We start from the raw sequence: 18,252 nt of genomic DNA, 5'->3' as shown, positions 1-18,252 counted from the left end.
CCTATGTTACTATGTTGATCGCTCCGTATAAGGTACAAATAGAGAAAATAATATTTATGTTTGAATAAAATATTTGTACATATATCTACCGTATGATAGAAAAAACGGCGTCCAGTTGGATGGGAAATGACGATTGATGACATTTCCTATATATATAAATTTACATTTAAAATGGCACCGACCTTCATTTCATGGCCATCGATGATGCCGTTCCTTTTCGATAATACGGTACTAAAAAACTATTTATATTTTTTCTTTTTTCAATTTTCTTTGACTTTTTTTTATTATATTTTAAGTTTTTAAAATCTTGGTTTTAAAACGTAGAAAATTATTTATACGTATATTATAGATTCTGAAGAAGACCGAATTAAAATTGGTCGAAACGTCAATCATTAAACAAAATGTAAACACAAGTTTCGTTTTATTTACTACTAACTTAAAACAAAGATTACCCTTTTGAATGATACCAAATTTGTTAAAATCGGTTAAGCTAAGGGTCATGGAGTATATTTTATCCCCATCAATTTCTTTCTATTTCAATCCCACTCTATTTCACTAATTTTATGTGGTTTGTTAAGATCTAAATATATTAATGTGTATTTGGTTAAGATCTAAATAATATTAATTTCCCTCATAAAAGTATAAAAATAAGCATACAATATAAAAAGTTGCATAAAAATATAAAAAGTAATAATACTTTATAATTTTTTGAAATGCCGAATGAAGTTGACTAAATTTGAATAAACTTCTCCTCGTCTATGCTCAAAGTTATGCTGGTGACGTACTCTCGACCGTCGATCGTGCGACTCCAGTGCGCGGCTACAATCGACTTTCCGACCGGTCATGTCGGTCGCGCCGCTCGCTCGCGCCGATGCCCCTTCAATGCGCGCGGAGCTTAACAGAAATTGAACGTATATGACGGTAAATCTTTCTAAACTACAATATATATATATATATATATATAAAAAACTAAATACCCGAACTGGAATTAGCGGGGTACAAACACAGCCCTTATACATCGAACGTCGTTACATATTTTATAAACGCATAAATGCTTCTCGTTATTGTCGTACTATAAAATTTACTCACAGAGAAATCATACCGCCATTACACCGGCACTTAGCGCAAACGTAAGCCAAGCTATGACGAACTCTCTGACGTTTGTCGTTCGAGATGCGCTCGCTGAGTCGTCGCTCCCCGCTACGTGATTGCTTCTTATAGAAGAGTGAGTACCTTTTCGAGGCGGCTCACTGCTAGAGGGAACTATGGAGCGGCTTTTCTCTAGTACGCTGTTAGAAAATTCTTCTTCTTGATCCCGTTCGGCGGAACCTAACTGGTCGTTGTAGTCCTCTTCGTCAGGCGAGAGATCGCTGTAAATTCGGGTCGGGCCTGGTATTTCTGTAAAGATAAAATTATAGTTAGGCAGTACTACTACCAATAATAAAACTATTTTAAAATATGCTTGCTTCATCCACGTTACCGTAGATGGAGCTAAGAAGGCTTAGGTAGGGTATATATAAATCAGAGAATAGGTACATTAAAGAAATGCTAACTTCATGTTAAAAAATGGAAACAGACGCCACCTGGTGTCGCCTGGCAGTACTAGCTAAATTGAGGGGAATTGGAGGGGCGGGGCTTAAAAGAGGGGAAATTTAAAAAAAAATATTTTTATAAGTATCACTGACTTACTATTTAAAGTTAATAAACATATTTTTTATTACTTTAATATAATTTAATGTATTAAAAAATATGTCTATTAACTTTACACAGCAAATCAATGATATTATTAAAGACTTATTATTTTCAGAGAAAATTCATAGTAAATAAATTACACATTAGTAAACAATATCATTTATTTTTTAGAGCTGCGATTTATATTACAATAATATTGAAATATATATATATTTTTTTTAACAATGAAAAAGAATATCCGGGAACCTGAAAAAGAAAGATGAAAAATTAATGACTTAAATTAGTTCAAAATACATTTTGCAAATAACTAGTGAATTGGAAAGATAAACATACTATTAAAAAGACATTTTAGTAGTATGTTATCATCTATTTACTGATAATACATTACATAAGTATATAATAGGTAAATAACATGCATAAGGCACTATGATACAACTACCTGTATCATGATAACACACTAATATGACAAAAAATATATGCTAATTTAAATTCCTTTAATGATCTAATGAAACACTATCTAGCCTCAATGCATGCCATTCCAAAGGCAAAAAAAACTGTTATTCCAAATAAATATAAGCTGAATAAAACATAAACCAAGCCAACGTGCATACACAACCAAAAAATGCATCAAAAAATACTTTTATCAGATCATACCCTTGGATATATTATGTATTTTATATATCGCACATCCCGTTCAAAAGTTTACTAACTCAAAATAGAGAATATAGAGAACATTGTCAGGAGAAGTAAAAGAAAATTTAAGTTAAGGCAATATGCTCCTTTTTGGATATTAATGGCCAAATAATATAATGTTGATTTAATAAAATTTTACTGGCATCCTTCTGAGGTATAAATCAGATTAAAAGGACATTGTTTTTGTAATAATTGTTTGTTTTGTAAACATTTTTTGAAGACAATACAGTTTTGAACGGGCTGTGCGATATAAACAAGGATCTTACTATTATTTGAGGTTAGAAAGTATTTAAATAACATAAAACATAATCAAAATCATTTGTCATCATAAATTATAGAGGTACTTACGTGTTTTGATATTATTATCAGGAAATAATACGTTTAGTTAAACAGGTACGCTGCCAGGCAAGTTCTATCGGCGGGTCTTTGCAAGAGTTGAAATCTAAAAATACAAAAATACGTTTACATCTTAGTTGTATTTACGAATAAAGTATTTGTGTGTAATTTCTGACTTACCAGTTAACTGAATAATCGCATTAAATACATCCAAATGGTAATTTAATATCGTAAAAAAGCAAAATTGTTTTAAATCACTTGCCAGGACAGCAGGACAGCCCGGCCAGCTTCTTTGTTGACAAAATGGCCGCGGTATCATGATTTAAGCAATGTGAGTGACAAAGAAAGCCAATGCCTGGCAGATGTTGCTTTCTTTGTCGTTGGTCCTGGCACTTTTAAATTTGACTGTTGCCTGTTTTCCCATACAAGTGACACCCCCGTGATATAAATAAACAAAATACGAGTAGCGGAAAGGGGGACCAAAAAACTCTATATATATATATATATATATATATATATATATATATATATATATATATATATATATATATTATATATATATATATATATATATGCTTATTCTCCGCATTAAGTTCATCAGACCGAAGGGAACAGCCATTCGACGACCGGTTTCGGAGATTTTTCTCCATCGTCAGGCCGACTTTGCTGTAACCCTCAATCTGACCAACGAAAAGCAGAGAATAGCATTTGAGTACAAAACGTACTACAATGGCGAGAGTGCTAGACGCTCTACGCCATCTAGCGGCAGCTGTGACAATCACAGATCGTACCGTCAAAATTAAACCGCACAGATCGTACCGCCGTGTTTTAAAATATTCTGAGGACGCCTGTGATATACGAAAACGGATTACCTATAGGTCCCTTAGACTCTTTTATGACGCCTTAGTCTGAACCCCTACGAGCTTTCAGAATAATTTCCAGTGCACCGGATACCTACTAGAAGTCCCAAAACAAATACGACTAAGATAAAATTAACCTTTCATTTGGCCGAAATGATTGTCTGCATCTACGTCACCAAGGATAAATGATTAGAGACATTATGTGTGTAAACTAGTGTTGAGGACAAGGGCATTATAATAAATTGTTATATACTGTAAAGAAATACTGGTAAAAATAAAAATAAACGATCTCAGCATTCTTTGATGTTTCAGAAGATTTTGTCGCCACCTTACAAATTACGGAAATAGGAGGTCGTGAACATTTTTTTTACTACACTGGTCTATCTTAGATAGATAGAAGTCTATCTATCTATCTATTGTGCCATATTATATTAAAGTATAATCTTCTTATAATATAATCTATGTTTAAGTAGTAGTAATCTATATATTTTAATACTGGTAAATGAATTTATAGTATAGTATGACCAAACCAAACCAAACATGCTTTTTATAACTACTACTGGGTAAATGAATTTCTTGTATAGTATGACTTTTTTTGAAGCTTTAGTTTCGGAGATATAAATTTAATCGGACCTTTTAAAAAAATTTTTTTTTTTTTTTTGAGAAACTATTTGAGATAGAGTTTACCAAAAATGCTTTTTATAACTACTACTGGGTAAATGAATTTCTGGTATAGTATGACTTTTTTTGAAGCTTTAGTTTCGGAGATATAAATTTAATCGGCCCTTTTAAAAAAATTATTTTTTTTTCAGAAACTATTTGAGAGAGAGTTTACCAAAAATGCTTTTTATAACTACTACTGGGTAAATGAATTTCTAGTATAGTATGACTTTTTTTGAAGCTTTAGTTTCGGAGATATAAATTTAATCGGCCCTTTTAAAAAAATAAATTATTAATTAATAGTGGCAATTGAACAATATGGATATTTTTTTGTATGGCGTATGACGTCACAGCTTATATTTCCCAACTTGATCGAAACTGGAGCCGCTATCGATAATACCTTGTTTTCTTTGTATCATGCTGGATGACAATGCTTCCACTTGACTCTGCGTCACTTCTTTCAAAAACAGAAAACAAATACGTATTTTCCTTTTAATGCGTAAAGTTACATTTCAATTTCCTGCAAAATAATTTTCCTATTTTTGAAATCTAAAAGTTTTCGAAACATATCGTCCCGAGAACAGCCATTCTTAAATATTTATTGTTCTAAAACAAGGCCAGTAAGATTCTTTTCAAATTTCCTCTATCTTTATAGTATGTGTTACTGAGATCCCCAAAGAATTCAATCTTAGTATAAGCACGTAATAAAAAGGCATAAAAAGGCGGTAAACTGTAAAGACGGCATTTGCAAAACGAGGCAGATTCTTGAATAAAATAGCAGATATCCTCTATAGTGATATCGAATGCTCCTTTGACTTGGCGTATCTTTAAAAAAGAAGGCATACCCAATTTTCTCCGAGATACTATTTAGGGTTTATTTTTGCAGATGGTGTAATACATATTTTGATACAAGTAGTGATATTTATTTCTCTATACAGATCGCAACTAGAATAGTAATTAATAAAAAGTAAATTTAGGAGACATTTTAAAAGTTAAGATTGTTGTGTTGTTGTGTTGCTGGGAACAATTCGTATTTTTAGTTATACCAGAATTTATATAAAATATCTTATATTTACTAAACATTTCTTGATGATTTTATAAAAATATGTTTGCTAGAGTGGGCGCGTATGAACTAATTTTAAGAAGGATCCAGGAGCGTCCTCAGTGACGCGACTGCATAGCAACCGAACATTGCTTGCGATTCGATAGAACGGTCGATAGAAATATGACCCCAAGCATGGATATTTTTATTTTAAGAGCGCTTGCACATACACCGGCAAAATCGGTGCCGGAGCCGGCGCCGGCTTTGCACACGTTCCGACAATTGCATTTAATCCTATTGTATTTGCCGGACGACGACTATTTTACCGGATCGGAGTATATGTGAAGGAGCTAATTCGTTTATATTGCAATCGATTGCAGGACCGGCACCGGCACCGATTTTGCTGGTATGTGTGAGAGCGCTCTAAAGGTTGTCGCCCACTAGACCGCGGCGCGACGCGGCGCGGCGCCATGTGGAAATTTCTTTTGTCTGCTTGCCATGTATTTAAATGGACCAACGCACATTAGAGCGCGCAGCGCAGAAGCGCGCCGCGGGATTTCCGTCAAGAAGTCGGAAGACTTCTCTAGCAACTTTTTTCCGTCTCCCGCGTTTCGGCGCGTGCAGTGTGCGTACTCACAAGGGAAATAATTTTGCATTCGAGTCTTTTCAGTTGGCTTTTTGACTAGGAACTAGTGATATGTATCAATGGCAGAATTGTATTTTTAAAGGTAAATTAGGCAAATCGATTTTCATAAAGGAATATGATATTTTTTTTAGTCTTCCCTCACTAGAGACAGATGGACGAAATGCCTTTCTATCAAAGATTTAATATAATTGAGGGGTGTAGAGGCAAAACTGGCAATCTCCACTTTTTAACAAAAGTGACAATCTCCAATTTTTAAATTCTAATTACCTAAATATATAAAAAAGATCAGGGTTTTTTTGACCACATAACTAATATACACATCAGAATAAATAAGAATTATCAAAAATATTAGTAATTTGTCTCTTCTGAAAAAATATGATGAGTAGATATACCCGGTGTTTTTTCTTCTAAAACCCTCAATTGAGGAGTGCGTAAAATGTTTCCTTTATATTTTGTAATACTGAAAAAAATGATTTTGTCTTTTATTAAATCTGGAAAAAGATGGTAAAATTCTCCAAACTTCTTTCTTTTTTTGTTAATCGTATGAGTCCAAACTTTTCCTCACCCCCTCTTCCTCTTCCTCTGTTAGAAGAGCACAAAAAATACGCTTTCGTCCGTACTTGAACTCATTGCTTTAAAAACTAAACTACAGTAAGTAAAAAACACTTCGACTATAACTAAATAGCGTTGCCGCGTTTCAAAAGCGCGCTATAGTGGGCGCAGTCCCTTCGCAGCCGGAAAAAAATCTCTTCACAGCGCCGCGCCGCGCCGCGTTCTAGTGGGCGACAACCTTAAGAGCGCTTTCACACACGCCGGCAAAATCAGTGCCGCAACCGTGTGCAAAGCCGGAGCTGGCTCCGGCACCGATTTTGCCGGTGTGTGTGCAAGCGCTCTAACGCTATAATAATTTCGAATTATTTCGCGCGGCACTGTCTAATGCGGAGAGGCGTTCATCTACAAAATATTGATGACGCTCTTGGCTCCTTAAAATGCTGCCACTATACATTATAGGACACGATAATAATTTTACATCCAATATTATAATAATTGATAATAATTAGACAAAAATATAGTGCAGTTGCACATCAAAAACATTTTATTTATACTTTGCAAAACGCAATACTAATTATAACATTCCGTTTATATACTTAATTAGTTGATTTTTCGTAATACCCAAATCTTCAAAAATAAATATTATAATTTCAACTTCAACTTGACTAAAAAATATTCCAAATAAATGTAAAATATTGTTAAATCATTAATGAGAAATTTATTTCAGATGAAAAATGAAAATATGAGAAATTACAAAAAAAAAATATTATATTAAAGAAAAATACACTTCCCCAATAAATTAACGCACCACAAAAAAATAACCAAAAGTTTAAGTTAAGTTTTTGTCAAAACCACTTATCCGATTTGGACGATTTTTTTTTGAATGATAGGTTATTCTTTCCACAATGTTGCTATACTAACGGTATTTTGATAGGAACCCTTTTTATACTAATACCGGGTGTAGCAATTATAACGTGTTTTTTTAATAAAATTTGTGACACCCTGTAGAGTTGCTCAGTTATAGTATCAAGTTGAAATTGAAATCACATTTTAGCCTTATCTTTTTTTTACATTTTGTTTTTTTATTTACTCCATTATCTTCCTTATTACACGAGAAACAACATTTTATAGGATGACATGATTTAATATTGGTTTTAATTAACATTTTTCCATTTTACTCACTAAAGTAAGTAGCAGGCTATGGAAAACACGGATTACCAGTAAATGTCAAATAGAGATGCTTGTTGTCAGTGTCAGTCGTTTTCGTCCTTTTATTATATCAAAAATATGCAACGTGCACGTGAAACAAGAAATCTTACTGGCAAAGAATGTTCTGAGGAAGGTTGGAGCTACCGAAGAATTGGTGAACGATTTAATGTAACTCACTCGACCATTTCACGAGTTATACAACGGTATAGAGATACTGGGAGTAATTGTCGCAGGCCGGGACAAGGCAGGAATCGAAGAACCAATCCGATTCAGGAACGTTTTTTAAAACTCTCAACATTAAGAAAACGTTTCGTAAAGACTCGGACCCTTCAAACTCAGCTCAGAGATACTAATGGTCTACAAGTTTGCACAGAAACTAGCATCTCTATTTGACATTTACTGGTAATCCGTGTTTTTACATAGCCTGCTACTTAGTTTAGTGAGTAAAATGGAAAAATGTTAATTAAAACCAGTATTAAATCATGTCATCCTATAAAATGTTGTTTCTCGTGTAATAAGGAAGATAATGGAGTAAATAAAGAAACAAAATGTAAAAAAAAGATAAGGCTAAAATGTGATTTCAATTTTAACTTGATACTATAACTGAGCAACTCTACAGGGTGTCACAAATTTTATTAAAAAAACACGTTATAATTGCTACACCCGGTATTAGTATAAAAAGGGTTCCTATCAAAATACAGTTAGTATAGCAACATTGTGGAAAGAATAACCTATCATTCAAAAAAAAATCGTCCAAATCGGATAAGTGGTTTTGACAAAAACTTAACTTAAACTTTTGGTTATTTTTTTGTGGTGCGTTAATTTATTGGGGAAGTGTATAACTAACACTACTAACTCAAATCGCTAGATACAATATCAGATTCGTAAATAATAAAATTATGTCAACCACAGCATATATCTAAGTGTATAGTTCGAACTATTATATTTATGTATTTCCGGGAGTGGTAGAGATACATATTGATTCTAACCGCAAATAGATCGAGGTTGTCGGTCATAATTTTGCATTATTGCAGCAACAAGACGTTTTAAATTAAAGATTACTATCAACTCTCTACCTATTTCTTCACTATCAACTATTTTATTAGTGACTTAGTAGTAAGGCCGCAGTACTGATTTCGAAAATAATATGTTTTTACTATTAAATACATTGGGCAAGCGTTACCTACGTCATCATTATTTATATAATATAAGTATAATATGTTTTATGCTGATTCTGAGACAAGTTGATACTACGAGGCATGTTTTTTAAGTAAGTACCGTTTTGCGATTCCGCCGCCGCAGCGCTACGGTCGGCGTTCCGCGCATGCGCGCTGGTTACCTGCATCTCTTGTCTATGCACAGACGCCAGTACAGTCTGATTCTTCATTGTATACGTTGTTTATTGAGTGTTTAAGATGCCTCCGACAATCGTGAGCCCCGCCGATTGTGAAGTACGGGCTGTCATACGATTTCTTAGTGCTAAAGGCGTAAAACCGATCGATATTCATCGTGAGATCTGTGAAGTTTACGGACAAACCATTATGAGTGATGGAATGGTAAGGAAAAGGGTGAGAGCATTTAAAGATGGCCGCACAAATGTGCATGATGAAGAACGGAGTGGGCGTCCTTCGGTCGTTAATGAAGATTCGGTGCAGAAAGTGGACAAAGAGGTGAAAGAAAACAGACGCTTTACAATTTCATCATTGTGCGACTACTTTCCTCAATGTTCTCGTAGTGTTTTGTATCGCATTGTGACCGAGAACTTGAATTACCGGAAATTGTGTTCACGTTGGGTTCCGAAAATGTTGATGGATTTGCACAAAACCCAACGTTTAGGCAGTGCATTGACTTTCCTTGAGCAGTACCACAATGAAGGTGAAGATTTTTTAGACAAAATTGTTACTGGTGACGAAACATGGGTGGCCTACGAAACACCAGAATCGAAACAACAGTCCATGGAATGGCGACATTCATCATCACCCAAAACAGTGAAGTTTAAGCAAACAATTTCTGCCCGGAGAATCATGTGCAGTTTTTTGGGACAGAAAAGGAGTATTGCTAGTGGAGTTTCTGCCTCGTAATGAGACAATCAAGGCAGCATCTTATTGTGAGACATTGAACAATCTGCGCCGTGCAATCCAAAACAAAAGACGTGGCAAGTTGAGTAAGGGTATTGTTTTGCTGCATGATAATGTCCGTCCACATGTGGCTAATCGGACCAAAGATCTCATCAAATCTTTTAAATGGGAAACTCTAGATCATCCTCCATACAGCCCTGATCTGGCGCCCAGTGACTACCATTTATTCTTGCACTTGAAGAAACACCTGGGCGGTCAGCGTCTTCAAGACGATAACGAAGTCAAAACAGTTGTGATACAGTGGTTAACCAGTCAGGCGGCAGAATTTTATGAGGAGGGTATTGAAAAACTGGTGCCACGTTATGACAAGTGCCTCAATATTCACGGAAATTATGTAGAAAAGTAGATTAAGGTACAGGCTTTCATGTAAAAATAAAATTATTGCGATATCTTTGCACGTTTTTTTTAATTCCAAAACGGTACTTACTTAAAAAACATCTAGTATTTAGAAAATTTTAAGTATTCCTTAGAAATTATTAATTGGGCGAATTCCGTTTTTATTTTTGTTAATCTTAAGTTGGTATGTAAGGGATTTTCATTCATTTTGATTGTGTTGGTAGTAGGATTTTCAGAACCGGAGCTGTTTTTCGGAAACGGGAATTTCATTTCCGTGCCTCTTAGGAACCGGGATTTCCTGGTTTTTTTTCGGTACTTACTACTTTTTATTCAAACATAGCACAGTCCATCAATCAGAATTTGTTGAAATGAAAATAATATCAAATTATTAAGTAATCAGTCATGAGTAAATTAAGATGAACACAAATAAACACAAGCGAAGAGAAAAAACAAACAAAAAAAACATATGTAACTAAAATTTTACATCAAACAATATAAACTGAATTAATTAATTAGGTGTAGTTCAACAATGAGAAAGCAAGGGATGGGTGTCCACAGTAAAATCGACAAATTGAGTTTAAAATGAAAATAATATTAAATTTTTAAAATGGAAATAATATCAACACTAATGAATACAAGCAACAATATAAATCAGTTTAACTAAATTAAAAAAAAAAACATTTTCAATTAAACATGCCTAATTTAGTAATACATTTTGCAACATTATGCGAAATAACAAGATAACATATTTAAACTTCAATAATTACTAACAAACATTAAAGGAACTTTAGAAGTGAGAACGGTAAGAAATCGCATTACTCTTTATTTAAAACAGTTTGATTTCGACCACTAGAAAGTATCAATGGACTTTCGCATGTAACAAAAAATGTTTTTTAATCATTGTTACCGAGTCCCGAAAGTACCGAAACAACTGAGAATTAATTTTTTTTAGATGCCTCAAAAGAACCGAGAATTCTCAGTACTAAATATATTTCAACATGCAATAAAGTATTTGATGGTAATACTCGAATAACTATAAAAGGCGATACACTTACCGTATAATCTAATATTACTTTCCACATCTCCAAGTGAGTTTTTGGCTATACACCTGTAAGATCCTATGTCTTCTTTTTGAAGGTTTCTAACTATAACTGTCATTTTTACTTCAAATGATGATTTGCTAACAGTCTGAACGTCGTACTTATTACTTGATATTACCATCTCTTCTGAAACAAGATTATCTTATTAATTGCGTATTTTAATGGTAACCTAAATCTTGTGTAAATAAGGCTGAGCTTACTAAGAAATAAGTAGTTTCTAAAGAATTATTACAACATCTAGATCGGAAATTTCTTGTACATCATGAGATCTATATTATAAAAATATTTTCATTATGGCAGCACTTTCGGAATTATGCCTATTTTTTATTACATACTTCAATTCTCTGTAAAATTTAATGAATATTGATATCAAACAATGTTTTGAAAAAATTTTATACATTTTTTGGAGGAAAAAAACTCCCTTTTAAAAAAGTTTTATAGCCTAAACGCCAAATAAGGGATTCTAATAATCAGTGTGACATAAAGATGCTAGACTATCTAGTTTAAAAATTAATTTGTTCGAATGAGATACAAACCTCGGAATTCATTTACTGTGAACGAATTTTTATAAAACTTTTTGCATTGTATTGTTAATAAGATATATTACAAAGTTTACCTATTTAAATTCGTTGCTTTCACTTCAATATTTAAATAAACATACACATATACAAATGCATACATACAAGATGGCTCCGTTTTCCGGAAAAGCTCTGTATCAGGATTCCTATTTGAGATTTTCACTCCAAACCTTTTACAAAATATATGTTTAATAGTAGTTGACATTTCATAAATATTTTTATAGATATACAGGGTGAGTCAAATATATATCATTTATTTATTCGAGTTTAGTGAATTTGCTATAAAATTCTGGTTCAAAAAATACCTTAATACCATAGAGTAGGTATATTAAATGGTATTTGAATTAAGACTACGTCCATGAGGACGTCAATATAGACGTCCAGGAACCTTCGTATGAAAGCTTCTAATCGAGACGATCGACTTATTGTAAGTTTATCGCTAAGAAACCGCCGTTTGCCAGCTTTTCAAATTGATAATGAATTGCACTTAAGAACCGTACATATTAACTAACGGACTACAAGTAGAAGATTAAATAAAGCAAATCTTATGTCAAGAAGGCCTGCTTCGGGACCAGAACTTACTAGATGTGTTGACTAGGCCCAAAAGCAAAGGCATGGTCTTAATGTAAAAATTACGAAAAATGTTAGTGCCTTTTTTAAAACCGAATATTTCCAATAAAAATAAAGCTAATGAGATGAACCAAAAAACAAACCATCGCGAAAGGATGTATCTAGATGATAAAATAATTTTTAAATTTCTGGCTGTTTTAATATATTTCACAGGGTGTTTTAAACTTTCATCAAAAATATCAACATTTTGTTTTCCCTCGTATAATTAACAGATCGGGAATTTCATTTTTAATTTAGAAAAAGATACTAAGAAGTCAAATAATTTGACAACACACTACTTAAAAAATCATCAAAATTGGCCCATTAAAATAAAATATATTAACCTTTAAAATATATCAAAGTTTTAAGGTGCCCATTTTTCGTGCCGGTGAATGTATTTCAAAAACTATACAAAAATCAATTAATATATAGGGTGTTCCATTACAAAAAACATAACTTTGATGTGTAACTTTTTTTGGGGACACCCTGTAGAACTATACATAATTTTAGAAAATGCTTTAAATTGACTTACATAAGCTCACAAAATTTCACTTCAATACAAACTTTTGTTCTCCTTGCAAAAACCGCGTCGTATATAACGCGCCACACTGTATAATTCGATTTCAATCAAAATGTCAATGATTAGAATATAAGCAGAATAGGTATAGCTTTTGCATTAGATTTATTTATTTTAATAAATTTACTTAGAAAAAGAATTAAAAAAATCAAAATATTAAGAAGGAAATAATTAAGAATTTACTAAAATTACTAAAATAAAAAATTAAAAGCAACGAAAAAAAAATGAGTAAATATTTTAGTATTTTATCTATAAAACACAATACAGAAGGTTTAACATTAATACATTCACAGTAATTGAATTCCGAGGTAAAACTCTCTGGGCACTCCACTATATTTTATAACCGTCACACTCCTTCGAAGCACTCTGTATACTCCAAAACAGTTTTAAATTGTGTCTTAACTTTATCTAAAACGTTTCTATTTAGCAATTTTTTACAATTCTCAAAACAAATGAAATGATGTATTGTACAAAAATAAATATGAATTTAATTAATTATATAAATTAGAGATGAGCAAAACTGCGATTTTCCAATCGCAATTGAAACTGCGATTGTGATTTATAAATCGCTGCGACTGTAACCTGCGATTGCGATTTTGATATTTTTAAATTGGTACGCTGTAATCTGGGAAGCTCAATCCCAAAATTTCTAATAAAAAACAGAATAAATAGCGGAATAATTTTTTTTTAAGAAACTGTTGGGTGTTTCGATGCTATGTGCCTTTTAAAATTTGTAGTGCGTGTTTTTTATGATATTTTTGCTGCACACATATTGCACTTAAAATTTACATCAATTACTTACCAAAAAAAAAATCCACAAATAACTTAGTTTCTTTTTTTTAAACATTTTTGATTAGAACAGACCGAATAAATTTAAAAGGGAAATTAAAAATACATAAAATGTTCAAAATATTCGAATGTGCTTTTAGACAGTAGGTATACTAACGAAAAATTTATTATAAAAAAGGTTGCCGCCAACCTTAATTCAGATAACTAGAAAAAAAAACTGTTTATTTTATCTTGTTTTCTTTTAAAAACATTTTCTTTATATGTAACTCAAAAGAAGCCGACGCCGACGGCTTTGATACGGCCCGTCCAGTGCAAGTGCAAACTTTCGAACTTTTAGATAAATAAAAGGACAATATCACATTTTATTATATTTACAATTTCTCTAAAATGATAAAACTGATTGTAAAGGATGTATTTAAATTAACATAGCAGCCGATTCACAACTGTTAGTATATTCAGAAAATTATATTATATTATGGATTGTTATAAAAATGTTTATAATAATATAATATATAACAAAATATAATAAATAAAAAGGGCTGTTTCTTTTCCGTGTTCTATATCTTCTAGTCAATAAAGGATAAAAATAGATAATTTTTTATAATTTGAATCCAAAACTGTCCTTATGAATCATTTTACCTGAATCATTACCTGGGAGCAACTGTAACTATAATTAGTCATAACCGAAAACAAGAATTTTTTAACCTTCTCAATCCATAATTATATTATAAATCTGAAACTATTATCAAAATTTAAAACTAATAAATTATATATATTATGCGGTATATAAACATATATAAGCCTATTTTCCAACGCTTCATAAAAATTACGGGGCCCTGATTGCGAATGTGATTTTGCGATCTAGTCTAGGCCGATGTATTGGGAGCTGCGAACGAAAATCGCAATCGCCGCTCTTCGTTGGCGTGCCCACTCCCGATGCCGCGCCGGTGCCAACGAAAATCGCAATCGCAATGCTGGGATGAGCTGCGATTTTCGTTCAGCTCCTCGTTCGCCTGTCCACTGCCGTGTTGAAGACGCGCCGCCGCCGGCCGGGCGTACGAGAATCGCAATATTGCGATTTTCGTTCGCAGCTCATCGTTCGGCTTCTCAGTGCCGTGTCGATGCAACGCCGGTGCGAACGAAAATCGCAATGCTGTGATTTTCGTTCGCAGCTCTTCGTTCGCGTGCCCACTGCGATTGCAAATCGCAACTGGTGTAATATTGGTTGCCTAAAAATCCAAAATCGGCAGATATATGTTTCAATCGCAAGTCGCAGTTTGCTATGGAAAGGAATCACAGGTTGCGATTGCGAATTTACAATCGCTGCGATTAAATCGCAGTTTGCGATTTTCTGCTCATCTCTAATATAAATATTTATGTAGATGCATTTTTATTAAAACCATTTGTTTTTTCCATAAATATATTCGGATCAATACGCGTCTCTATAAAATACTGAAATAATTTTTCACAAATCATAAAACACTCAATTTAGCTGCATCTATTTTAACGAATATATTTAAATATCTGATGGCGTTGAATTGTTAGGTCAGGTGTATACGTATTTTATATTTTTATCGCAATGCATACATAATTATTAACATCAATAATATGCTCACTTGCAAATTGAACATAACAAATTTTATCGCTGTGTATGGCGTACGATTATACAGATTTACTAGTCTAGAGCATATGTAATTAGATCGGTAGTTAACCAGTAATAAATTCAGGAAACAGAATAGTTTATTCGAATTTTGATTATATATTCAAATATTAGATATAATAATAGATTCGCATAAATGGCTGAATATGCCAATCCATATTTATTAGTTTTAAATTAAGTAATTACGATTAATAACTTGGCTGGTAAACATTTACACTTAATTTTGATTTGAACATTTTGCATAATTAGTAAAATATTGTTTCGCAGAATTAAAACCAGAAACAGTATTTTATGTTTTGTATTTGTTTGTTGATATAGGGGAAAGTCGCCGATATAGTACAGGATCCTAAACGCGGGTAACACCTTGTGTGATATTATCCAAAGAGGACTCCGCATCGCTGAGAGATGATGCAGGATGCAGAACTGTCGGGCTTAGCACCAATTTAGAGAAAACCGTGGTAGTGCCATTCACAAGAAAGCGAAGTCTGAAAAACTTGAAAATAATTCATATAGATGGAAAGGAAGGGACTTTAGATGAAATTTCGACGCAGCGCCATCTATCCCTCTATACTGGCAGAAACTCCACCGTGTTTCCAAAATTCAAATGGGAGTTTCCTCCACCTGGTTAGCACCTTAAAAATTATTTAGAATCATAAGAAAAAGATCCCCTTCTAAAAACACGCGGATTTTGGTGGCTATAAGTAAACTATTTTAATTAGCAATTTAGTTTCTGACATACAGCCGGCCGGCGTACATTCTTAGTTACAATACAGTACATGATGTTATTTGCAAAGTTCTCAAAAAAGGTTTGTTTTAGTGTCGAATTTTAGTCGATCAAGAGCTATTCTAATGATATATGAAGTTTTAAGCTGCCTGGAGGACACTACCCACTAAACATCACCCCCTCGCTCCTGCCACGTCTACCTGGACCCGCTGGACGCATCTCCTCAAGTAGACGCCGGACTGTTCTGTTTGTTTCATTACCCCTGCTCTTCGCTGTATTTTGCCTCTAGTATATTCTGGGCCAGTTTTGAGATGGCTTCAAAGTTTTCTCTTCTTTGTGTTACCGATTTTAAGAAGGTATCTGCGGAGATATTACCATCAATAGTCATGTGCGGGCCTCACATCTTTCCTGTTCCCATCTTGGACAAGCAAACATTGTGTGTTCTGGAGTATCATTGGGTTCAGCACTGTATCGCCATTCCGCGACTTCCCTCTTTCCAATTTTACACAGGTAACTCCCAAAATTTCCGTGACCACTCGATATTTGAATAAGATAGAAGTTTACCTCTCCATGCTTTCTTTTAATCCACATATTTATATTTGGGATGAGCTTATATGTCCATCTTCCTTTTTGCGATACTTCCCATTCTGCCTGCAACTGCTGCACTGAGCGGTTTCTCTCCATCTCTCTGCTTGCCCTGGTTTGTACTTTACCCTTGAGAAAGAGTCGTTCTCTTTCTCTTGAGAGAAGATGCAGGGGCACCAGACCCGATATCACCAAGGCTGCCTCAGTTGAACTTGTCCGATACGCCGAGCAGACCCTCAAAGCCATGACCCTCTGTGCACCTTCAAGTCTTATTTACGTGCATATTGGTTGCTTCGTTCCACACAGGTGCTCCATACATAATAATATTCTGGCACGCATATGCTAACACTCTTCTCTTTGCTGGTGTTGGGCCCCGAACGTTTGGCAGTATTGCGGACAACGCTTTAGCAGTTCGCTGTGATTTCAAACACACCTCCTTGATGTGCAGGCCCATCGTGAGTGCACGGTCTATGTGGAATCCAAGATAATTGACTTGCTTTACTGGATTTATTATTATATCCTATTTTCTCTTGTGGCCCAGTAAAATCGCCTCTGTTTTCTCCACAGCTATTTCGAGTCTGTGCCCACGCATCCATCTGGCTATGATCTTTAGTGTATCATCCACAGTCTGCATTAGGTCCAAGAACAGTTAACCTAATAGGACTGCTCATTCAGCCAAAAGTGTCCGCCAGGTGCATGCGAAAACTACTCGCTTTGTGACGTCATTGTAGCCCTTGTCATGGTTATTAGTCCTTATCCGGCAACCAATAATACACACACGTGCATTATTGGTTACCGAATGCAAAACGTTCATTATTTAGTTTATTTATTTAAACACCTTATATGTACGCAGTATAGAAAATTAACTGTGTATAAATCGTATTAAATACTCGGATAATGCATTTTTAAGAACAGCAGTTCCCAGCATCACCGTTTGCAAGCATTCTTTTTAGAGTACTTCCATATTTTGCTTTAAAATAATTAATAAACAAAATCGTGGGCACTTAGTAAGCACTTTGTCACAATCCACAACACAAAATGAACGTATTTATACACTCTATAGCTCTAAAAACTTTAAAGACACCTTTTTCACATTTAAAATTGACAAAATAATTAACTCAAAATTTCTCAGCTGTTATTTTTATAAGTTTACCATAGGCAACTAATAATACACACTATCATGACACGGCCACGAAGGCTTTGACAAGAGCTACAATGACGTCACAACTGTCAGCTGAAGCGCGGGAAGAGGCGAACGTACGTCTTATGAGGATGAGCAATCCTATTAGTTTACCAAGAGTTTACCGTTTTTGCATTAGGTCGAGATCGTTTATTTTTTTGTTTCTTTTAGTTTTTTTTTGTTATTATCACAGCAAGATCATCGGCGTAACAGTGTAATATATGAAGGTGGTCATAAGTTTATACGCAAAGTAATATTTAAATGCCAGAAATATTTTCAATGTTAA

At 33.8% G+C, this 18,252-nt stretch overlaps 1 protein-coding gene across 1 annotated transcript in view; it reads right to left on the bottom strand.

Annotated features, from left to right (window-relative positions):
• Positions 1-680: 680 nt before the first annotated feature.
• The window catches only part of LOC115876415 (lachesin-like), a 234,423-nt gene continuing 216,851 nt past the window's right edge, over positions 681-18,252 (bottom strand). The window contains exons 7-8 of the mRNA XM_030892194.1: positions 11,220-11,390; positions 681-1,398 (exon numbers count right to left, since the gene is read on the bottom strand). Of these exons, the coding sequence (XP_030748054.1) occupies positions 1,097-1,398; positions 11,220-11,390 (473 nt within the window). The 3' untranslated portion in view covers positions 681-1,096. The remainder of the gene's footprint in view (positions 1,399-11,219; positions 11,391-18,252) is intronic.

The sequence above is a fragment of the Sitophilus oryzae genome, unplaced genomic scaffold, assembly GCF_002938485.1.
Source record: "Sitophilus oryzae breed Bouriz unplaced genomic scaffold, Soryzae_2.0 scaffold_1436_pilon_pilon, whole genome shotgun sequence".
NCBI classification, from domain to species: domain Eukaryota; kingdom Metazoa; phylum Arthropoda; class Insecta; order Coleoptera; family Curculionidae; genus Sitophilus; species Sitophilus oryzae.
This window is presented reverse-complemented; position numbering and strand designations above follow the sequence as displayed.